The 24,987-nt window shown below is 36.1% G+C and overlaps 1 protein-coding gene across 6 annotated transcripts; it reads right to left on the reverse strand.

The window, feature by feature from the left end:
• Positions 1-2,117: 2,117 nt before the first annotated feature.
• IWS1 (interacts with SUPT6H, CTD assembly factor 1) lies at positions 2,118-24,293 on the reverse strand. 6 transcript variants are annotated; one of them, XM_070946168.1, is made up of 16 exons: positions 24,035-24,156; positions 21,895-21,966; positions 19,461-19,576; positions 16,067-16,856; positions 14,207-14,396; positions 13,952-14,009; positions 13,122-13,216; positions 12,038-12,188; positions 11,000-11,082; positions 9,753-9,882; positions 9,191-9,308; positions 8,243-8,354; positions 7,798-7,854; positions 7,505-7,616; positions 6,651-6,810; positions 2,423-2,510 (listed from the first exon to the last, which is right to left on the reverse strand). In XM_070946168.1, exons 1-15 carry the CDS (start codon positions 24,066-24,068, stop codon positions 6,682-6,684), a joined length of 2,247 nt encoding a protein of 748 aa, XP_070802269.1. In that variant the 5' UTR covers positions 24,069-24,156; the 3' UTR covers positions 2,423-2,510; positions 6,651-6,681. The 6 variants fall into 6 exon arrangements, with proteins under 6 accessions (XP_070802270.1, XP_070802268.1, XP_070802272.1 ...); XM_070946169.1 differs by lacking the exons at positions 6,651-6,810; positions 24,035-24,156 and adding an exon at positions 24,206-24,224 and having other exon boundaries at positions 2,118-2,510; XM_070946167.1 differs by lacking the exon at positions 6,651-6,810 and having other exon boundaries at positions 2,118-2,510.
• Between the last annotated feature and the right edge of the window lie 694 nt (positions 24,294-24,987).

Genomic DNA, 24,987 nt, shown 5'->3' on the forward strand with positions numbered 1-24,987 from the left:
AACCAAAGATGAAAAACCTGCAGCAGCACAACTTGTCATGTTTAGTTACTGTTACTCTTGAATAGCTTTTTGTGTTGGCCAAAAAAGACCCCATAAAAGCATACAGCTGCAGGTTTTTAATTGATCTGGTTAGTCGTTTCTCATTATTTTCAGAATGGTGGATGCAGAGCTGCTTCTGTCAATCCATTCCATGCATCTAAATAACGATCTAAGTCAATGATTGCAACAGTCCAAGGAGGAAAATGGAATATAAGCAGCCAATGAAACTGAATTAAACAACAAAACTTTAAAATATGGGAATATGGTAGGATTGCTTTTGAAAGTAAGAATTGCAATGTTAAGCACACTACCCTATTTGAGGTCTCCATCTCCACTCCCTGATTGTGTTGGCAATTTTGGTGCCAGAACATGATCATTCAGCAGTACAGATTGGTGGACAGGTTTGTTTCCAGAACATGGAAAATAAATTTGTAAATATTCAGTAGTTTTAAAACACCTATATATAGCCTATATATAAACACTTAGGAGATAGCCCACTTATATATGGGCTATCTCCTAAAGGTTATACAAGGCGTAGGCTTCAGATTCTGAATTGTGCAATGCATGTTATCTGAAACAAGAGAATGCAACCCAGTGTTTCCTACTAGGAACATTTACAACAGGAATGCCAAATCTCTTGAAACCTCTCCCATAGAGGTAAAATGTAAATACATAAGGGATATTCTCCCACCCACCTCCCGATGCCCGCGATTATAGTTCTTCCCCACTCGTTCTCTGATGAATAGTATTTGGAGACATACTGAATGTGGAGGGAGTCTCGAGCACAGAACTGAATTATCCTTGAATGATGTGGTGTGGCATGCATTCCATAAAGTGGGTAGGGCCAAATGAAAGAAAACATTAGACAATTTGATTTCATTCCATTAATTAAATTTAATGAATTATTTAATGAATGATATGGTTCAAATATTACTTTGAAGCAGTATGCCTAAGGATATGCATTTATGCCTCATAGTTGTAAGAGTATCAGTACTGTATCTTGTAGCGAAAGGTTGGAACAGTAGTGCAAACAGCAAAGGAATGCTAGAATGACAGGTGCTTGATGACATTATGGGCTTGCATTTTGGCATTGGATGCGCACCAGTCATACCATTTGCATAACACCATTATCAGGCAGATTTTGCCACTTGCTCCACCATGCCCCAAACCCAATCTATTGCATGTATCTGAACTACAAGAAAAACCTCTTCTTCCAATATGGAAAACAGGTCCACGGAACATCATCTTTTACATGATTTAAGCAAATGGTGAGGGGAAAGATATCAAGAAAGGAATATCTCACATTCCTCAAATCATATTCCCAAATATAGCCAGGATTGGATCAGAATGTGTCATGGCATGTAAGCAAAAAAAAGCTTTTGAGCATTTTTACAACTGAACAGATGAGACTGTGACTTAACTTAACCTTAACCCATCAGACAGCAAAACATTGCAGGAATTTCAATGAATCCACGTATTCCTATTGTGATCCTAAGCGTATTGACTCCAGATGAATTGTTTTAATAATCAGCATTAGGCCATTGGAAAAGGCAGCTTTGTTTGGAACAGCTTACATCCTGTGACAATATCCCCTTCAAGTATTAATAGCTGTCAATCTTCCCAAGTCGTTGAAAAGAATCTGATGGATAAAATCCAGTGTGAACATCTATCTGACTCTAGTAGGAAGTGGAATTTAATTACTTCCAATATTGTTGCTTAAATGCATTCATTGTGATAAGCATTAAAATAAACGACAATGCATTTACAGAAGAGATGGTTCAGAAGATTCTTAAACCCCATGACATAAGCATATTAAATGTTTAATATGTTCTTTCTTTCTCTTCAAAAATGTGATATATTTGTTCTTAAAGTTCCAAAGTAAAAATGGTATTTTTAAAAGAAAAAGATTATCATAGTATTTGGTTAGTTAACAGAAATCTATATACAGTATGTAAACAAACACACTTTACCTTTAATTATAAAAATATAATATAAGAATGCAAGCTCTTCTATTCTTTGAGGCTTCAGAATAGTAAAACTTCTATATACACATTCAATTCACAAAACATCACACAAACCCCATTTCAGAAACAGATTTTAATGTATGAGATTTGCAGCAATACAAGGTTTTGTCTGTACAAAGGAGACGAGAGGTCAGGGTTAAATAAAACCATAATGAACAAATGTCCCAGGGTTCGTAACCCTGAATCTACATGTATAACAATCAGCTGAACCAACAATTTGAAGATGCACTTAAAAACCCCAAAGTTTGTTTTTTAAAAAATGTAGACATCTTCTGAGTCTATACAGGAGACCATCAAAGGTGATTCTGGGGAAGGTCACAATGGCATTTTATTGCCTTCAATGCTGATTTTTACAGCATGGGATGTTCTGCTTTTTTTCCTGATGTCTGTGAACTTTCGCATCTGTTTGTCCAGGCGACTGACCCCCTTCTTCGAACTTGCCTGGAACTTGAAAGAAAACTTTCATTTAGTACTAGAACAGTCATCAATGACATCTTGATGTTTATAAATCACAAGAACATACATATACCATCCCTTGTTGCAGTTGCTATCTTTCATTACAGAAGCTGGTAACACTGTGAGGGACCGTCAATAGCTTATTTTCAAATGCAGTCTAGAGATGTACTGTATATTGTACATATGTACTGTACTGTATATTCTACATATGTACTGTACAGAAAGCGCTGCTTTTTAGAAAAAAAAATTCTGGACACAATTCTTCACATGCTGCTGAAGTTCAGAATCTAAACCGTGAATTTATAATTCAAGCATTAGCTCAGCTACTCAGACAGACCTCATTCATGAGAGATGGATAGGAAACAAGCATTCTATACATCACTGGAGTGTGCAAAAGGGAGAGTTCACAGGAACATTAAGGACATTATAAGAAATCTATTAATGACTCTGATATCTTAGGCCAGGTTTATTTTCTTCTTCTAATTTAACATTCAGTCTTGTTTCTAAGCACTAAAAGTAGCAAGAAATATTTAGAAGATTCTGTGATAAATACAATTCTGACTATTCTCAGAAATGCACTGCTTAACAATTGGCTAATGATATAATTACTCTAAGTTCTCAAGGTTTAATGCTATGTTTAAAAATGAAGTTCTTTTTCCTGTATTGGATAATTATGTTTTGGGTCTCCTGTTGTATATTAAAGCAAATAAAAATCTACTTTAAAATATTATTATATCTGCAGTATTTTGCAGATTGGCTTGATAAATACTTTACTATATGGAAAATATAACTGAGGATGAGAAAAAGGGAATGTTTGATGCATCACCACCCCTATCTAGAATTTTAATTCATTGAACTCCATTGGATTTCTTTCAACTGGCAATATTCTGTCCAACAGTAGGTGACTAGAAACTCTTTGAAGGAATCTGTTGAGCAACCTTTCTCCCAAGCGGCTATATTTTTCTCTCCTGTTTCCCTTTCTTTCTTTTTTTTAAAATTTGATTTATATGCCGCCTTTCTCCGGAGACTTAGGGCGGCTTACAATGTGCTAAGTAATAGCCTTTATCCTTTTTGTATATTTATACAAAGTCAGCTTATTGCCCCCACAACTGGGTCCTCAATTTACCTACCTTAGAAAGGATGGAAGGCTGAGTCAACCTTGAGCCTGGCGAGATTCGAACCTGCAGTAATTGCAGGCAGCTGGTCTTAATAACAGGGTGCTTTAGACCACTGTACTACCAAGGCTCTTTGGAAATTAGTAATAAGAAACATCAGAATCTGCATGTGAATGGGATTTTTTTTTTCTTTTTGTGACCTTGTAATCCCAGAGTGGCTGAATGGAGCTGAGTGTTTACTGGCCGGATGCCCTTCCTGACACCTATGCAGAGTTTACAGCAGATATTTTCTCTTTGCGCCCTGATAGAGAAACATCTGTTGTTGCCTAGGACTGAACTCTCAACCTCCTGATTGTGAGGCGAGTGTCTGAATCTCTAAGCCACCTCTGCATGTGAATGGGATTCAAAACTATTAAAGTCCCTAGTATACATAACATATTATATAAAACAAAAAAGCAAGACAAGAAGTAGCCACATGACAAAACAAAGAAGAATATTATTAAACAGTTTCATGAGGAATGTTTTACAAATTTATCTTACACAGTGATATTCATGGCAACATGTACAACAAAATAAAACAAGAAGCAAAATGCTGCATTATTCCTAGAAAATATCTCAAAATCTCTATTAGGACAAAACCTTTGTTAAACCTTTTACCAAATAATGTAAAAGATCTTGAGTTGTGATGTGAATTTCCAGGACTTATGGGGGAAGATAGCTGACCGAAGACAGGACTCAAGACAGCTCCACAGACAAGCTGAACTGACACTATAGCTTTGTTCATGGGAGCCAAAGCAGACTGGTTCCCTTTAATCTTTTCTGGATCAAACAGAACAATGTCAGATTACCCAAGCTGATTCTCTTTATGGCCATTCCTTCTCCTCATGAGGACATCACAGGACAGCAATCTAGTGTGGGAGCAGGGGGAAGGAGTCAAGAGACAGGGAATTCACCATTTTGCTCCAGCTGCAAACTGGGGCCTTTCAAGGACAGAGATATTTTTTTGAGCAAATTCGTAATAAGGATCAACAATCAGCTAAATGGATCACAGAGAAAAACTGTCTTACATAAAAGGAAAAAAGGGAAAACCCCCCCATAAAGTTGACTTATTTGATCAGGGATAAAACAGATTGTTATTTTTCTGGGTGATTCTTTCTGGATTATTGATATTTTATTGGATTTGCCCAAAATGGGTATGATGTAGAACCTTCTTCCCATACCATTGTATGCAATTATAATTTCATACTACTTAAATTGGTTTTACACTTCTTTACTGGAAGTAAAGAAATTTTGATATTTTTTCTTTTAAAAGGAGAAATTATTTCTTTTTTTTTTTTTATGTTACCTTTAGCCTTTTTTTTTAGTAGTTCTCAGTTTATAGGCATTTGTTTAGTGACTATTTAAAAGTTAAAACAGCACCGAAAAGCATGACATAGGGCTGGTTTTCATATGACCATTACAGTATCTCCATGGTCATGTGATAAAAATTTGGGGGCTTGGCAACTGGCATGTATTTATCACAGTTGCAGAGTCCTAAGGTCATGTGATCATCTCTAACTTTCCAGCTGGCTTTCAACAAGCAAAGTCAATGCGGAATGCCAGATTAATTTAACAGCTGCAGTCATTTGCTTAAGAACTGTGATAAAAAGTTTGCAAAATAGGGTGCAACTCACTTAACTGTCTTGCTCAGCAACAGAAATCTTGGACTTAACTGTGGTTTAGTTGAGGACTGTTTGTATTAGGATAATGGGATTATTGTACATTTATGAAATGTAGATGTGTGCCTATGCAGTGGTGATATGGAATGTGTATCTGAAAATAAGATATTATTTGTAATGTGCATTTGAGGCTTGTTTTCTATAAAGGAAAGAAATGGTCCCTTTTTGTCATATTAAACTTGAGTTTTTAAATTTTCATTGTATTAAGATGTTGGCACCATTTCATGACTTTTAAATGGAATTTTGTTATAGTTAAGAGATGAGATGTGCAATATTGAGTATTTATACATTAATATATAACATGTTAAATGTTAAAAAGTTATGAAATGGATCTTTGCTGGTAACTGGATTGAAGATGATGTTATTTATTTAATTTGCCTATTGTCAAGAAAAGAGTTAGGACTATGGGGCCTTACTGTAATGAAATGGCCTGGGGAAGAAAAACAAAATTACCATTTTCTAATAATAATAACAATTAGATCCAAGCTAAGACAAATGGCAACCTAAATTCATAGTTCTTTGTGTTATCCTGATGAAGGTATATTTCTTAATTACAGGATAATTAGGCCTAAGGAATGTGTTAGGATGGTGGACTACCAAAGAGCTATTTTAGGTGACATTTTACTCTATAAAATGTGCAAAATCAGTTCAAACCAATCTTCTCAGGAATTATGTTTATAATAAACTACTTCATGCAATGTAATTTTGTCTAATGTTGAGATTAAGGAGATGAACATGTCTTATATTTATTTTTACCGTATTGAAATACGGTAAAACGTATTTTTTAATAAGAAATTCTGTTCAACTATTTAAATTCATACATGGCAAATAACCTTCTATAGCGGTTTTCTCTAGCATAATATTTTTTTTCCCAGAAGTTTTGGGTTACAATTACAATTTGCAACAATGAGGTGAACTGACTAATCAATAAAATTATTCTTGATACTCATCTGGAATTAGTAGGAGCTAAATTGTTAAGAATTGTTAGGACACAGTGAAAGCAATATGTTGGGTGGAAAGCTCACCATCACAAGATAATGGTATATGAAGTTGCTGTTAGTATCCTTGCTGGAAAAAAATGCAGTTTTTAAATGTCAACTCTTTTTAGTTTTTCAGTCACAAAGCCCTGGAAACCTCAAAAACAAACAGCAACAACAAAACCCCCAATGTATTAGTTATTTTCCCTGACCGGAAAGCTTTAATGAAACCTCGGAGTTGCTGAAGACATGCCCTTTTGTCTAAATGGATAACAATGGCAAGCATTGCAGCACATGCATAGCTCACTCTTTCAGGGATACCTCTTGGATCAGGGACAAGAGAAATATAAGGCTACAAGGGCATCCGGTTGCCTTCAATGCTGAACTTGACAGCTCGATGCATTTTGCTGAGACGTTTCTCTTCAGCAAACCACCTCTTGTGTTTTTCCAGACGATTAATACCTTTTTTAAGAGTCCCGGGCTAGAAATTAAAGAATGGACTACTGATAACACAAGACAACACAATCACTTAACGCTCATTTTCTTTGCCTTGTTTCAGTGGTGAAATTCAATTTTTTTTTTACTACCGGTTCTGGGGCGTGGCTTGATGGGCGTGGTAGGGGAAGGACACTGCAAACTTCTCATTCCCTCCCCACTCCTGGGGGAAGCATATTGCAAAAACTTCATTCCCACCCCACTCTGGGACCAGCCAGAGGTGGTATTTGCCGGTTCTCCAAACTACTCAAAATTTCCACTACCAGTTCTCCAGAACCTGTCAGAACCTGCTGGATTTCACTCCTGCCTTGTTTCACATATAAAAAATAAAAGTAAGAAGAGATGAATGGCTTTCATTTCATACCATGACAAACAGAAAGAGTGAAGCAAAGATACCTACAAGCTCTGTGGGATAATTTATGGGATTGGACTGAGGAGAACCCTTTGTGCAAATATTTCAAGATCATAGCCATAACAGCAATATAAAACAGTTAATAAATATACAAATTTTCACACTGGAAAGAATAGTAGCACATAAAGTACATGGAGGGAGCTATGGAAATGATACTGAAGGAGAGCAGCTGTGAAGAAGAATTTCAGTGAATCCTGCGCAACACCTAACTTAGAACAGATCTAATTTCAATGTTACAAAATGTCTTCCTTTTCCATTAGCCACTTACCCGAGAGGACTCCATTTCCACATTCCATTTTGGCCTCACTACATAATCCTTATTGGAGGGCATTGGAACTCTGGCACGAGCACAAAATCCTGGATCACCAGGTCTGAGAGCTCTAAAAAAAATAATAAAAAAAATAAATAAAAAAATATAACAAAATAATATAAGGGTATTGCAGGATCTCTCTCAAACCATTTAGTTGGCTTTTTTGTCTACAAAAGCTCAACATTCTTCATTACAAACCACAGAATGAAAGTGTGAGGTATCAAAATATTTGAGGAATCAGTCAAACATACTTTTCCTCTCCTGTTAATACTTTCTCCAAGTCTCTGCGGGGTGTCTGACCACCAGAGCTGCAAAAACAGAAGAAGGATGGTTAGTACTACAAAACATTACTAAACAAATCATAATCCAAATAATCTCTTTCCTATAAATCAAAATTTTAAAAAACAAATAATAATAGATAAAACATGTTCGGCAAATTGCAACTCACAGGAACAAGAATGTTCCTAAGGAGGAATGCTTCAGGAAGAAGGAAACAGTTTTTGAAAATAAACATGACTTTTCATAAAATCAAAACGTTTACAAACTGAATGACAAGTTTCAAAAGATTCCAGGGAAGGGACTCTAAACTACATACAGCAACTTTTTGGATTACCCTTTAAATTATTACATAGCTGAAATCACTACATAGCTTTTGGAGTCAAAACACTAAAGGCATTATACATTTGTATAAGATACCTGCTTAATCGCCTTCGTTGAGGCATCTGCTCCAGATCTCTCTGTTCTCTTTCTTCTCTGGTCATTCCCTTATAGTTTGATGTTAAACCAAAAATGGGCCGGGACCATTCATCTGTTTAGTTTTATTAAAAAAGAGAACAGAATTAATTAAGTAAAAGTAACAAAGCAGCACATAGCCAGTATCTACCCAATAAGAAACTTGACTTCAGGCAGTCACTTGAATTGCTTAACTTTAAACAGAGATTTTAGCCCATTTAACTAAATCTGAAAATATATATATTTAGAAGTATCATAAATACCAAAAAATATGCATTGTAGTTACTGTTAAATTCAACACATATATAAAAGTACTATACCAGTTTGACATATATTTAAGACAGCTGTAGTTCAGGCCTCTCACTTAATGAGTTTAAAAAACTGAAATATAAAAGCTTTATGTATATTTAGGCCTGCATTTATCAATGGTAATCTTGTAAACATTTACTTGAATTCCCAAACACAAACAAAATGAAACATAAAAAGGATTTTTATAAAAAAATAACATTGAAAATACAATAAAATAAACAAGCAGGTCATCACGTACTCTACAATAGGAAAGTTTGGTATCATTTTCTATTTTAGAAACAGATTAGAAAAAAAGGACCTAGTGAACCATCAAGTCTGCTCTTTGAGGTTTTTTTGGTTAATTAGTTAATGAAAAAATTAATTAATTTTTTAATTATTATTTTATGGTTTGTCTATAAATTATTTTTATAGTTTGTTTATAGTCAACCAGATGTTCAGACTGGATTTGGCATTTTTATCCATTTACTGAGTCCTTTTCAAAGACCTGGGGTAGATGGATTATTTTTAATTTATTTAATTTAATTTTTGTCAGATGATGGACTTTATTTTTGTCAGATGAATTTTATTTTTTTAGTAGCCTACAGTACATCACAGTTTACTTACTAATTAGCTTTCCTGCCATATCCTTGTTAGACCGTGATTCCTTTGGGTGTTTGTAGAGATACATCACTGATCTTCCAATCCCACTGTGTTTTAAGGTCTCCTGGCTCACACTAGGTAACTACAAAAAAGAATGACGAAAAACCATACTCTGCTTAAGCTTCAGAATTGCAGTTTTGTTTTAAAAATAAAAGTCTAAGCATATTAGGTACAAATATCAGGAAGGATTTTTTAAAATAGAAAGGAACAGGTGCTCAGGTGAGCTATGGAGTTCCAGACGGGGACACAGAAAGAAATTAAGCATCTATTGGAAATAAGTAAATTCAGAAATTCTCCTATTTTCAAACGTTTCTTTCTTAACTTTTATACAATTTGGTTTTACAAAGCAGCTATACTTCATTATTGTATTGGTTTTAAAATGAAAGTACTTCTATAGGTACTGAAACTGTGTAGGTATCACAATTCATCTTACTGCTATGTGCCTATTAATCTCTCAAAGATCAATGTTATACAAAACAAGTCTGCTAAATAAATTATGCTGACTGTACATGCATGTGAGGCTGACCTCTTGCAGAATCTTCAAAAGCTCCTCTCGAATTTTCAGAGCAGGAAGACTCCGATCTGGTAATGGAGAAAGCCACTCTTTGATGGCTGACATCACACCACTGTCGATGAAGGTTTCCTTCAAGTCTTGCCTAAAAATTGAAAATAAAATATTAAGCTAGCAGTTCAAAAGTAAGGAAAAGGGCATATTTGTTGGAAATACATCAATTTCTTTCTTTATTGCCACTGAACAGTTCATGCTTAAAATGACAAAAATATTAAGACAGGATAGGAAGCTCTTTTGAATTTTAAATCATCTATGTAGCCACCTTCTGATTACAACTCTTTGCCCTGCTGATCTATCCGTTTGATTTCTATATTGGGCAGATCTTTGAACAGACTATCAAGCAGCACCTCTATGAGCACTTGATTCAATTAACAGAAGCAGGCAAAGGTTTTTTGCAAACAAATCATACCAGGCTAATATTATAATCTTCTTGGATAAAATTATTAGTGGATTGGGGAATGCGTAGCTACAGTATACTGGACCTGTACCTAGGTACCTTTGCTTCATAATAAAATACAGGTTAAACTGGTTAAAACCTTCTAGATGAACTGTCAACCAGTGGAACAGTCTACCATGTGATGTGTTGAATTCTCCTTTGCTAGATGTCTTCAAAAGACATGGATTGAGACAGGATTGTCATCTGTCAGAGATAGTCTTATGGATCATACTCTAAGCAGGTAGTTGGACTAGATGACTTCTAAGTTTCCATTGAATCCTATGTTTCTATGCAACACTTAAAGAACAACTTTTAGAGGATATAAGCTAATTTGGTGCAAATAGCTAAATAGCTTGAATGCACATGAATATGTAGATCCTAGTTATTACAAGCAAATGATTCACTGATACTGTCAACAAATTGTAGCTAGATTTGTTATGCTTCAAACAAGTTATTTGAAAAACTTTTATCAGGGTAAGTTTTATTCACCTTATTTAAAATCCTTTAGTAATTCAGTGATTTTAATAAAACCTTCCAAAGTATAACAAAACTTTAAAAGTCATGTTATTTTCAACAGAATGTTAGTCTTCAAAAATTTAAATTCATCTCATTTTAAAATAACAAATCAAATTTATTTAAACAAAGGAGAATTACAGTTATCTATTTACCTAGATAAAAAGTAATACCGATTAGCATATGACCATCTACAATATATCATATCTTTTTTCCAATATTGTACAGAAAAAAGAATTAGATTTTTCCTTACTTTTTAAGATGCATGACTACAGTTGGGAGCAAAGTTAATTTCTTTAGTGCTGGTTTCTTCTGTGTGTTCAACTGTCTGTCCTCCTGCAAGAAATTATACATGTCATTAAAAATAAGCCGAAAAAAGCAAAATGCTTAAAACACTTGCAAATCAAATCAATTACAACCTCTTGTAGAGAAATAACTAAAAAAGGAAGCCTAAGCCTTAACCATAAAACTAAGAAAAAAATAGCAATTATGGTTGTGTAAATTTTCCTGCTATTTCTTCCATTTATATATGTTTTTTATGTATTGAATCAATGAGATTTCTGTATCCAGATAGTTCACAGAATTTCATTCGGTGTACCCATCAGCCACACAAGGGCACTTATACTCTTTGTGATATTAGGAAGAAGCAGGAATAACAGTTTTTTTTCAACATCTTGATACTCTCCTAAGGAATGTGAACTAAGTAAACAATAAAAAGGGCAAATTTAACAAGCAATGCTGTACTTTGTAAGTAGAAAGGATGTGATGAGCCTCTTTTAAAATATTTTCAGATTAGACATCAGCATTTAGATCACTGTAGGCTTTGGCTCTACAGGTAATCCTCAATTTATAACCATTTATTTAACGACCATTGAAAGTTGACAGCATGGAAAAAAGTGACGTGACCAGTCCTCACATTATGACCGTTGTATATCTCCGTGGTTATGCGATCAAATTTCATGTATTTACAGAAGTTTCATTGTCCTGCAGTCATGTGATCACCATTTGCGACCTTCCCAGTGGGCTTCTGACAAACAAACTCAATGGGAAAAGCTGGATATGCTTAATGATTGAAGGGGGGGAAAAAAAGGGGGGGAGGGGTTTAAAATCAAGCACAGCTCAGTGACTGCATTGCTTAATGACAGACATCTGGTCCCAATTTTGTTCATAAGTTGAGGACTCCTGTACTCAATTCAGTGAAACAAACATAATCCTTTCCCGCAATTCAGTTTAAAATAATTTCATTTGCATAAACTATATCCTTACAAGCCTTGAAAAGCAACAAACACACCTCTGCAGCTTCATTCATCTTAACAATCATGGCACTGACTACATCGTCAGCATCACTAATGAATGTCCCACCATCCCGATTGCGCCGGCGTTTGCCACTCATGCTCTTTTTCCGCTGTAACATCATATCAAAATCTGACATGAAGTCCATACTGAAAGATAAGAGTTTTTCACAAAATTCAAAAATTAACAGGATATAGCAACAGCTTAAACAAATTTAAACAACACATATAATATACGATATATTTGGTACAGGTCAATCAACAAAGAACACTTTATCTACTAAAAATTATGATGTAGAATTTAGAACTTTGGCCGCAATCCTGAAATTATAAATGTACTGTATTTAAAGAAAAAGAATAAGCTAGCAGCCTTAAGAATCACAAAAAGCAATAGTATAGAAACGTCTTGTTTTGTTACTCATGACAAGCAAGTTTCAAACTGTAAATTAGGATTTACGTTATCTGCTATCAATCACAGTATAGAGTTCATGAAACAGCGAAGTGATTTTTACATTTTTATCACCTTAGGACTCGAGTTCCATTCTTTACCCTGAATCCCATGGGATATGTTAAAGGATCTGCATAGATAAGACTACAAAAAAATAAGCAGAACCTAAACAAACGTTCTGTGAAAGCAAGTTGGCTATGAAACCAAAAATACAAATAATGGAAAAGTGCCTGGCTTTCAAAGGGTACCTTTGAAAGTATACGGTATATGGTATAGGAGCATGGATGGATGGTTTTATAGAGGGTTTGATTAATATCAGAAATAGATTGATTTAGAAAAAACATTGACATTCTCATCTGACTAGCTCTGCCTCCTTTGTAGAAGAAGGCAACATAGAATTCTAATTAAAAAAAAAACACTTGCCCTAATTAAAACTTTTTACTAAAGTTTAGTATGTGGCTCCTCCTCAAACTTGAATTAGGATTAGGAAAAGATAAATTTAAACTGGGGAGGGGGAGAGAAATATGTATGCTATGTTGAAATGCCTAAATAAATGGCAGGATTTTTAAATGTGATATATAATTTGATATACATCAGATCTATTTGGTTTCTTGTAACTATCATGAGAGACTTACTGTTTTCCTCTTTTGATATTGTCATCAGAATCTGACTCATCTGCTACTTCTTTTCTTTCTGCTTTCTCCTCTTCCAAATCCTCTTGGTTAAATCCCTTGGGTTAAACACAATAGGAGTTGGTTAAATATAATGTATGTTTTTAAGAACACTTAACAGAGATCAATCATAGCATTTAAAGCTTTGAAGGTTCATACTAATATTTTCATCCACGACATCACATTTCCAGCTGGCCAAGGCTATCGATTGTGCTATCCAGCAACTGATAAAGCTAACAAACTAATACAATTCAAAGGTGATAAAACAGCATGCAGGATTTTGAAAGTGTCCAGAATATTTCCATCAGGCTAGATGATAAAAAGGTAGAGAGAGATAGCCCGGCTTCAAGCAAAACTGACATGCTTATGCAGGTTTTTTGGCATTATGGAAGTAGCTTGCTAATGGTCTTAGATGCAAATACAGCTAATCTCGGGACTAAAGCAAATAGCATGGCTTCAACACCAGCAACTTACGTTTAGCTAAGTTACTCTTTTTCTGTTTGTTTTGTCTTTATTACTATTTATTTATTTTTATGTTTTTATTGTGTTTTTATATTTTATGGTATACAGTGGGGGTTGTCTTTCAAATCCAGAAGCAGAAAAAAAAAACAATAAATATTTTCCCAATGAAGTGTGGTGAACTTGAAAAAGGCATACTATTTTGTTACCAGTCTAAGAAATCTATTCACCTAAAATGAAAGTTACTTAAAGGAACATGCATTGGCAGATGACTCCAAAGTACAGGAAGGAGTGATGTATGGGAAGTACAAAATATAAATTCATGACGTACTTACCGTAAATTCCTCTTCTTCCTCATCTCCAGATTCTCCAAATATATCTGCTATGAGGTTTCTAGGGCAAAAAAAACAAGCTGTTGTTCATAACCATTTTCTGGGCATGCTACCTAACACTACAACTTTTATTTATTTAAAGAATTTATATGGCCACCTAACTTAAAACACCACTGGATAGTGTACAAAAAATCAAATGTATGTTCCATCTATTTAATATTGTTCCAGAACTTAATCTTGTAACTTAAAATTACTTACTCTTGCTCATTTCCTGACTCACTGTCACTTCCAAAAAGATCTTTTTCTTCTTTCTTCTTTCCACTGTCACCTTTGTCATCATCCTCCTCACTATCAGAAGCGATAGATTTCTTTTGCTTTTCATATTTCCCTGAAGTAGCATCACTATCTGATTCATCACCATCAGAGATAATGCGGCCCTTTTTTGCAGCTGCCAACAGATGAGTAAATAAATTAATCAAAAACTGAGCAACTTTGAGCAACACAATTATCAACTAGTTGAGAAAAAAAATCTCCTTAACACTACAAGCAAAAGGATTTATTTGCAAGTGCAGATATGTAACAGCTAGTCCCCCTAGCTTTATTAATAATTGCAGTAACCACTCTGAAGAAATAAAGTCCCATTTTAACACCTTTGTTATATAGTTTGTGTAAAAACAGCATGTTTTCCCCCCCTCCAGAAACACCATTTTAGATCTCTGCCAATTCATTTTTATACTTCTTGTTAATCAATTGTACCAAGGCAAAATTTTCAACCTGCTATACTGTAATGTCAAACAGCAACACATTTTCTGAACAGTTTTTATCCCAGAGCTATAATTGCACTCAACAATGAACTAAAGGGCCACCATCAGTGAGCTGTTGGACAACATTACTTGGTCTGTTGTGTGGATGTTTGGGTGGTTTAGGGGTGGGGAATTGTGGTGGGCGGGAGTGTGTTTGGGGATTGTTATATGTATTGGACCTGGTCTTTGGATGTTAAGTGAATTTCGTTGTATGGGTATACTGTGTATACATGTACAATGACAATAAAGTTAGTATCATTATTTGAGGGTGGGTGGGGGTAGAGTACAATGGGCTATTGTATGGCCCATTCTCTTTTAATGAAGAGAAATCATCCACCACATACACCTTAAAAAGTTCATATTGGACTGCTGCAGTATTTGTAATACAATCAGGAATAGAGTGTAGAAGCCACTTGGATAAGCAGTGAAAGTTTCAAACCAAAAAAGGAAAGAAGTTCAATTGCTATGACTCAACTTCCAGAGAACTACACTGGATAAATGAGAATCTTCATGGACATACTGAAGATTGAACATAATTTCACTTTTAAACATGATTTGCCACACACAAATATTAAAAGAAATCTGCACTTTCTGCTTTGATATCTCTGATTGCTCCCCCCTATCCTTTATGGAAAAAAATATATTCCTCCAATTTTTCATTACGATGTGGAAAGAATGGATAGAACAGAAAGTGCTAAAGTTGGAGCAGAAAAGTACAAATATATAATCAAATATATCTATGGAAGATAGGGAAGTTGTAACACATGCAATAGTTCCAGTACTTTTCTCTACAATTTAAGCAAACCCACTAAATTGCTTTTTGTGTACTTTTCTACACTGGACATAGACTGAGGACAACTTCTAGCAGCTGGGGTTCACCAGTGTTCTTTTTACTGTGGTAGCTTAATGTTTCAGCAGGTAGAATAAGGGCATACTGATATCAACAGAATTTGAGAATTTTTTCAGATCCTTTCTCCAACTTTTGAGGATTCAGCTTTTAAAGATGTGTTACATTTAATCTATTCTAAAGTACGAGAAGGTGATAAGGTTAGACATATTAAAATGAGTCACCGTTCACACATATATTTGCACATTTATCACCTGTTCTACACTACGTTTATTTCTATTGAATGTGCAATGCCTCATGGCAGGATTGCTTATGCATTTTATTCACCTGGATGATGCAAATGATAATAAACTGATGTGAGACTCATCACATATAAATGTTCAAGAGCCAAATCTTTATGTCACACACTTAATTTAGAATCATAGCATATATAGATTGAAAATTAGTTCTGAATTAATTTTTCCTTACGTGTTCTTTCTTCATCTTCACTATCAGACAGCACAACAGCTTTCCTTTTGGCCAATTTCTCCTCCTCTTTTCCATCTTCTTCATCACTGTCTATCTTCTGTTTTTTGGGACTTCCTTCTTCTTCACTGTCAAAGCCATGAAGTTTCTTTCCAATATCACTATCTGAAAGCTGAGCACTATTCACCAGTTCCTCTTCTTTCTTATTTTCTCCATCACTGTCACCTACCTCTATTTTCTTTTCATTTCTGGAGGGATCTTCAGATTCAGAGTCACTGGACTGAACCTTCTGCTCCTCATTTTCAGAGTCACTGACAACAGGCTTTTGCACTGTCTCATTTTCTGAATCAGTGTCATGATTTTTTGGATGCTCCTCAATTTCTGAGTCACTGGCTGGATGTTTCTGGGATTCTTCATTTTCTAAATCACTTTCATGCCTTTTATGCAAACTCTCATGTTCGGAATCACTGCCCATGTGCTTTGGAGGTTCCTCGTTTTCAGATTCACTGCCATGGCCCTTCGGAGGCTCTTCCGCCTCAGAATCACTGGCCTGATTATTTACAGCATCCTCATTGTCAGAGTCACTGGCAGGTTGAACAGGATTGTCTTCAGTATCAGAATCACTATCTTTCTCTCTATCAACCCCTTCATTTTCTGAGTCACTGGCATTATGATTAACGGCATCCTCGTTTTCTGAATCACTATGTTTCTCTCTCGGTGTATCTTCATTTTCTGAATCTGTCATGGGATGTTCTAGAGTCTGTCTGTCATCTTCCCCATCACTAAGTTCATTCTGGAAAAATAAGAATAATATTATCAAGGAAGCTGTAGAAAGTAAATGAAGGCCAACTCAAATAATATAATTAAATCAAAAACGATCACAGGTATTACAGGTATTATGAAATGTTTAGTATTAGAATAGAATTTCACTGTAAATTAAGTACAGGTAGTCCTTGAAATAAGACCGTAATGGAGTCTGTCCATTATATGCTGTGATGGTTGTTAAGCAAAATGGCTTCACTTAACAACCTCATCCCTATTATACCTGATACAATGGTTAAATGAATGCGAGGGTCATTAAACAGAATACTGAATACCTCAGGGATGGGGGAGTCCTTGGAAGGCCTACATAGGCCCTGGATTACCTGCTCCAGGCCTCTCATCTGAGCCTACCCCCCCACCTGAAGCACCTTGTACTCCCACTTATCAGCAGGATCCCTGTAATGCTTCAGCTTCCTTCTCAGCTAGTGAGGAGGATCAAGCCAGCTAGAGCTTGCAAGTCTCTAGCTGTCTTCCCACCTAGTAAGCAAGGGGAGGTCAGGCCAGTTGAAGTTTCCAAACTCCAGCAAGCCAGGGGAGATCAGGCAGTCTGGAGTCTTCAAACAAACAAGTGGAGATCCCACTCCCTCCCATACAGACGGGAGGTTGAACAACTAGCCTCGTGGTGTGACCGGAACAATTTGGAACTGAACACACTCAAAACTGTAGAAATGATGGTAGACTTTAGGAGAAATCCTTCCATACTTCCACCTCTCACAATACTAGACAACACAGTATCAACAGTAGAGACCTTCAAATTTCTAGGTTCTACCATATCACAAGATCTAAAATGGACAGCTAATATCAAAAACGTCATCAAAAAAGCACAACAAAGAATGTTCTTTCTGGGCCAACTCAGAAAGCTCAAACTGTCCAAGGAGCTGCTGATACAGTTCTACAGAGGAATTATTGAGTCTGTCATCTGCACGTCTATAACTGTCTGGTTTGGCTCTGCAACCCAACAAGACAGACACAGACTTCAGAGGATAATTAGAACTGCAGAAAAACAATTGCTACCAACTTGCCTTCCATTGAGGACCTGTATACTGCACGAGTCAAAAAGAGGGCTGTGAACATATTTACAGGCCCCTCACATCCTGGACATAAACTGTTTCAACTCCTACCCTCAAAACGACGCTATAGAGCACTGCACACCAAAACAAGTAGACACAAGAACAGTTTTTTCCCCAATGCCATCACTCTGCTAAACAAATAATTCCCTCAACACTGTCAAACTATTTACTAAGTCTGTACTACTGTTAATCTTCTCTTCTTCCCATCATCCATCTCCTTCCATTTATGACTGTATGACTGTAACTTAGTTGCTTGTATCCTTACGATTTATTGTTTCCTGATTGCTTATTTGTACCCTATGACTATAATTAAGTGTTGTACCTTATGATTCTTGATGAACGTATCTTTCCTTTTATGTACACTGAGAGCATATGCATTAAGACAAATTCCTTGTGTGTCCAATCACACTTGGCCAATAAAAAATTCTATTCTATTCCAAGAACTTGCAAGACTTGCCCTGCTCTAGGTTCCAGTAACACCCAACTTACCTTTCTGATTTTTGCAGCTTTTAAGAGAGGCACCCAGCCTGATACAGGATCAGTCTCTTACAGACACAGCCTGATGGCAAACTCCGGCTATTTTGCAACAAGGTTTTGTTTGTTTGTTTGTTTTAAGGAGGCCCCATTTTTAAAGGAGGCTCAATTTGTTTGTGAAGGTTCACAAGAATAGCAATAGCACTTAGAATTATATACGGTTTCACAGTGCTTTACAGCCCTTTCTAAGCAGTTTACAGAGTTAGTATATTGACTCAACAATCTCAGTCTTCATTTTACTGACCTTGGAATCAAAGCTGATTGAGTGAGAATCAACTGCTGGCAGTCAGCAGAATTAGCCTACAATACTGCATTCTAACCACTTTGCCACCACTTGCTTTGTCATTAGGCTAGGTCTGTTAAGAAAACTGATGAGTGCACTGTAGGAAGACCTTAAAAGATTAGGTTAGGGACAGATCATCATGAAAAAAATCTAACTACGTGGTTGCTAAGAGTTGACATCAACTTAAAGGCATGTACTAAATCATTCATTCATGTTAGCAATCAACTATGTTAAAATTTTCCATTCATAAAACATAAAATTAACACACACTTATTTCCACTAAAATAAGATAGGAAAATATTAAGCGAAATAGTTTCAAAGGCAACATTCTACTCCATCCCAAATTACTTTTTCAGCCTGGACCCTTTTTCAAACAGTATTAACAGTATTAATAGCTATATAATAACAAGTGTTATTGCAAACCTTGTTGAAATATGTATATGAAATCTATGCAAAATTTTCAAAAATGTTTATTTTTTCCTTGTACATTTTGAAAAAGTTAACTGTAGTGTCAAAGTATTACTATCCTTTGCTTTATAGAGAAATACTGTAATTTACAGTTACTTTTAAAAGATCATATGAATTAAATATTAACAATTAACTTTTAATAAATCTTTTGTTTAAACAGATAGGAACTATAGGCAGAATAATTTCCAGTTAATTTAAAATATATATATTTCATGACTACCTCTGAATGTTGTCCTATGCTTCCATTCTCTGATCCAGAGTGTTGTTCATTTCTGTTATCTTCCATGTCTGATCCTGAATCACGCTCATCCTGTACTGGTGTGGCTCCACCATCATCTGTAACACATTATTTGTTTAAATCAAACTGAAAGTTGATGACGACTTTCAATACACAGAAACAACTACATCAATGCAAATGAATATTGTACTAGTTTTAATTATCTCTATATTCTTGCCCTTTGTTTAGAACCTATGAGAAACTGCTGAGCGAGGTAATTCACCACTTTGGAATCAATACGTGGGTAAAACCACACTTTCCCCTTCAGCATTGATGGACAATTTGGAGGTCTTCACATGTGGATTTACTACTTCTGCATTGCATCATCGTCAGCTAAGACATACTTTGCATAAATCCATTTTATGTGCCAATTATTCCTTACCTAGACCAGGAAGCCTTTTCGACGGTCACTCATACTCTGGTCACCTTACGCAATGTGCTCTACAAGGGGCTGTTCTTGAAAACCACTTGCAAACTGCAGCTGGTGTGAAATGCAGTGCCATGGACAATTATGGATATATCTTGTCAAGCCCGTGTAACATCTTTACCTTGTAAGCTGTGCTGATTACCAACAGGTTTCAATGTACAGTTCAAAGTGATGGTTGGTACTTATAACCCCTTTCATGGCATAGAGCCTGGATGTCTAAAACATTATCTGTCTTCCATCTGTCTTCTGCTCAGACGGTATAAACGAACAAAGCTGGCATGCTCTGGACCCCATCCTTTAAGCATGTCAACTGATGGGATCCAGAAAGCAGGCTTTTTTTGCTGTAGCATGTACCCTCTATGTTCTACATCATCTCCCCCTCAGGTATGTCTACCTTACACACTGGCTGTATTCTAGAGTTCTGAAAACTTGGCTTTTTCGTTAGATCTTGGGTTAGAGTGGTGTTGAGTTCTGAGTTTTTGTGTTTTAACCATAGCTTCTATTACAGCATTGGATGTTGTCTTGGTTATTTTTTTCAACTGTACATTGAAACCTGTTGGTAATCAGTACAGCTTAAAAGGTTACATTTTGTGACCTTTTATGCTGTATGCATCATTTTAAATTGGGCAGCCTTGAAAATGGCTAAAACAAATAAAAATATAAATAACAGAAACAAAACTTTGAAATAAAATATTTCATAATTAAGGTTTATTTAAACATTCAATTTCAGTCAAGGGCTGGAATATCATGGAGCTAGAAATGTAACATAGTCAAGATTACCAATCCTGAAATACTGTAAACATATTCAGTGAACCATGGAAACAGATGTTCATTCCATACAAATAATGTAGAAAGGTATAGGAGTGGGACAACAACTATTTATATAATGTTCACTGAGAAAGTTTATGTTCTGGACTATTTAAAAAGAGAGACATAACTAATAAGCTTATCAAAATGAAATTAACATGAGTTAAAATTTTAACAATATAATTGCATTTTTGGGCTTTGGCCTAATAGTTCCCATTTACCAAAAATGGCACTAAACTTTGCCAGATTACTGGCCTATCAGTCTCCTCAGCATTATCAGTAAATAACATGCCAGATATCTATTCATTAAGTTCCAGCATTGGCTAGACCTAGAGAAAATACAGTATTAGTCAATTAACAAGCTGAATTTAGAAATGCTCACTCTACTTTTGCCATGCTCTTATTCTGCAACATCTGAAAAAAATCCACTTAAAAACCATGTGCAAAGTTATATGCAGCCTTCACTGATTTTATAGCAGTTCTTGATTTCATTTCTCATCCTAATCTAGTATATGAGCTTCAAAACCTTTCTATCTATAGATATAAGGTTCTTTCTGCTTATCTATAAATTATAGGACAACTCAACTATAAAGATCAGATGTGTCCATCGCATCAAGAAAAATTCTGCTAACAGAAGAGTTTGGCAGAGATATTGGAACCATTATTACTCAATTATTACATCAATTATTTAGTTGCTAGGATGAACAATTTCTCCCATTATTCCTCAAAATAGGCAGAGCAATATAGAGTAATCTGTTTTTAAGCAGATCGAGTAGTTGTGCTCTCCCAGACCTATATTGATCTAAACAGAGCATTGCGAGTTTTGGCTGAATATTGAAAACAGTAACCGTAGAAATCAAGTATAGTAAGACAAAGGCACTGATGTTTGCCAAACAACGTAAAAATATGTCTGGAAATTAAACTATCATCCAATTGAATGGTTATTTAAATATGTGTTGTATTTTATGCCATACCTACATGTAAAAGGTATGTTTAATATGTAGCTCAAAAGCCCAAAAATCAGCTACATCCCTGCAAAAATTATTTTACAGTAAATAGACATTTCTTATTCTTGCTGGATTTTGAGCGCACTCAGAACAAGTTCAAACACAATTATCATTTGGTGCCCAGATAGATTCATACCTCTTTTGCCCCCTTGGAAAGGGTTCAGACTAAGTTCCTCAGGAGCATATTCCAAGTGTTCCATATGTAATTCTACATTGAGAGGATGGTATCAGTAAGATTGAATCCAGTGCTTGGATATGAATTGTCAGGTAGTGAACTAAATTGTTCTTTTCCCCAGAAGATCTAACTCCTCGGGTTCTTTCCAAAAATGTTGTTTCCCTTTGAACTAAGGCAACAGAGAATTGGAACTCCTGGGGTTTTCCTTAATTTAATTATGTATTCTAGGGCATGATTATACAACAGAAGCAATCAAATGCCATAAAAACATCGTTATTCAATCCAACCTGATATTTCTCCTTAATGACATATTTTAAATAGTTCTTGCATACCTCTCAGACCTACCAGTTATCTAAACCAATTGCTATCCCAAAACTAAGGATGGCCTTAATGTTGGCAAAATTCAGTATACTTCTATCAGTAATTTTAAAGGGCAGATACAAGGGTAACCCATTCAAATCCAAATTACGCCCATGCAGAGGAACCACTGAAATCACCAAATTTATATTGTCTGTTTTATGCTGACAACTGTCGTGAGCTGTTAACTAAATTTCCTGATCATTTTCATCAGTTTTATTTAAAACTCTTATTCCAGACTCAATTCTTTAAGCATGGCCAAATTATATCATGCAATATGTAAGAAGAGCAACACTTTGATTGATTTGCTTATCTAATTAATTTCTTAATTACTATTGGTATTATGTATATGGTGTACTTTATGGACTGGTCACTGGCTACAATAATAATATGTATTTCTCTCTCAATTGCATTTCAGTATATTTCTATTCTACACTAGACATAAAAGTGAAAATAGGGTAGGTTCCTTAACATACTGTCTTCATGATTTTGGACTACAATATCTCTCACCATTAGTCATGGTGTTTAAAGCTGACATAAGCTGTAGTTTAAAATACCTGGAAGTTAATAAAAGCCGTCATCACTATTCTATAATTCTATACAGAATCAATTTGTACATTAGGCAAAGAAGAGGAAACTTTACTTGAATTGACTCCACAAAACATTTCCTTTTTTTGGGGAAATGCTACTAACTCAAAGCTAATTCTAATTTTCCACTAGAATAAAAATAAGCTAACACAAAAAAGATTCATCAAGTGAAATGCATGCATCCCTTTCAAACATACAGCCATCTGAAAGCCAGTTTGGTGTAGTGGTTAAACATTCCGGCCTAGAAACCAGGAGACTGAGAGTTCTAGTCCCACTTTAGGCATAAAAGCCAACTGGGCGATTTTGGGCCAGTCTCTTTCTTAACTAATCTCACATGTGAGGAAAATAGGTGGAGAAAGGAGTTCACCACTTGAATTATTTATATAGTAGTAAAGGTGGGATAAAAATCTAATAAATAATAGCTCTCCATTCTTTTTAAAATTATATTTGCTATCCATACTTAATTAAAAACTTCAATAGTATATATAATACTACAAAGAATAACCCATTCAAAATTCAGTATTTGGGCTGTGCAGAGATCTGGATTTAATGGGCATCTCCATAACACACACCTCCACACACTACTCTAGCCATACAAATTGAATTCCATTTTATCTTTGATCCTCTCTCCCCGCCCGATTAGAAAATTAAACAGAAGCTTCAAGAAGTGAGTTTGATGGACTGGAGAACGTTTCCCCCTTTTGTCCTCCTCAGAAGGTCTAAAAGCATCATAGTTCACAGGAGGGCAAAAATCTGTATTCCTTCCTTGTTTTGAAACTCTATTTTGAAACCTACCCATGATCAAAAGACAACATAGCAACGTGACACCCAATTAAGCATATTGGGCAAGTTTCTCTCTCCCTGCCGGGCAGCGTCACTTTCATTAAATATATCAGCTTCGTCCCGACTGGAACTGTAGGCCAACTGATCGAGAGGCTCTCGGGTTGAGGAAAGGCTGAGGAACTCTGGCAACGGTCAGGGACCAAGAGATCCATTAACACAATGCGGCCTAACGGATCTGCTACGCACCCAGTTGCCAGAACAACCATACAGCAAGAAAGCTCGTGAACCCCCTTGCGCTCTCTCACGTGCAACCCTACAGTCCCAAGTCCTACCAGCCGAGTCGAGCTCACCCTCCCGCCTCCTCCGACTGTACCTGACTGCTCCCCACAGTAATACTCCGTCTCCATAGCCCCGCCTCCCACTACAACCGGCTGAACAGCGGAGGGGGGGGCGCTCCGATGGAAACGGCGGGAGCCAAAGAGGAGCTCAGACACCGGATCGAAGCGGGGGGGGGAGGGAGGGAAGGGGGGTGGGTGGGAATCACCTTCCAGTATCTAAGCCGGAAGCAACAGTATCCACGATCTTCCCATCAACCCTCGCGCCGTAGTTCGGCAGTTCCGCAGGTCTGAAATGGCGCCCCCGCCCCGAGGAGGCGGAACCCAGGAACTCTTCCGCTTGCGATGATTGGCAGGGCCGTGCTGTCGCAAAAGCGTTCCAAGAGGAAGGGCGTTGGCTCCGCTGAGCCCGTCGGTTCTCGGTTCTCGGACCAGAGAGATACGAAACGGGGAAGAGTAGTGCCTCGAGTATATTGGAGATTTTTAGCGCGTTATGAGACTGAAAATCGAACAATATTTTTTGTTTTTGTTTTTTTTAAATAAATTTTATTAATTTTTTCAAATTATAATCAACACAAGACAGAAACATTATTTATACATACAAACAAAAACCATACATTCCCCTCCCCTACAGTAGTACTATCTACAGTAGTACAGTAGAGAGACTAGTGTAGATAGGAGAAAACTGATGAGCGTTTATTCTTCCTGTAATAGTTTTTTTTATACACAAAGAAAAAAACGGCAGTATAGAACAAGGAGTTAGTACTCTTTATTTTCAGACTGTTGTCACGTGTGTGTAGGACAACACAATGGCCATTGCAGATTTCCTGTGCTTAGTCCATTTTTTGCCTCGGACTTCAAAAAGCCGCACGCATCTTAAAAAGGCAGGCAGTTAAGCCGATCGGTCATGGTTTCTCTCTAAACAAAAACTTTAATCCTATTGTTTTAGCCTCCGCTTTGGCGGTTTTCATTAAGTAAAGCCGCGGTAACC

The sequence above is a fragment of the Pituophis catenifer genome, unplaced genomic scaffold (assembly GCF_029215685.1).
Source record: "Pituophis catenifer annectens isolate HBS135680 unplaced genomic scaffold, rPitCat1.0.hap2 SCAF_6, whole genome shotgun sequence".
Taxonomy (NCBI): Eukaryota; Metazoa; Chordata; class Lepidosauria; order Squamata; family Colubridae; genus Pituophis; species Pituophis catenifer.

Bases quoted from the DNA above. Each gene is read 5' to 3' on its own strand.
- IWS1 (XM_070946167.1), bottom strand. From the start codon at position 24,068: ATGGAGACGGAGTATTACTGTGGGGAGCAGTCAG. The intron at 14,010-14,206 runs GTAAGTAATTTT...TTTTTGCCCTAG, and splicing joins GAGTCAGGAAATGAGCAAGA to AAACCTCATAGCAGATATAT. The intron at 7,855-8,242 runs GTATCTTATACA...CTGTTTTTGCAG, and splicing joins CAACGAAGGCGATTAAGCAG to CTCTGGTGGTCAGACACCCC.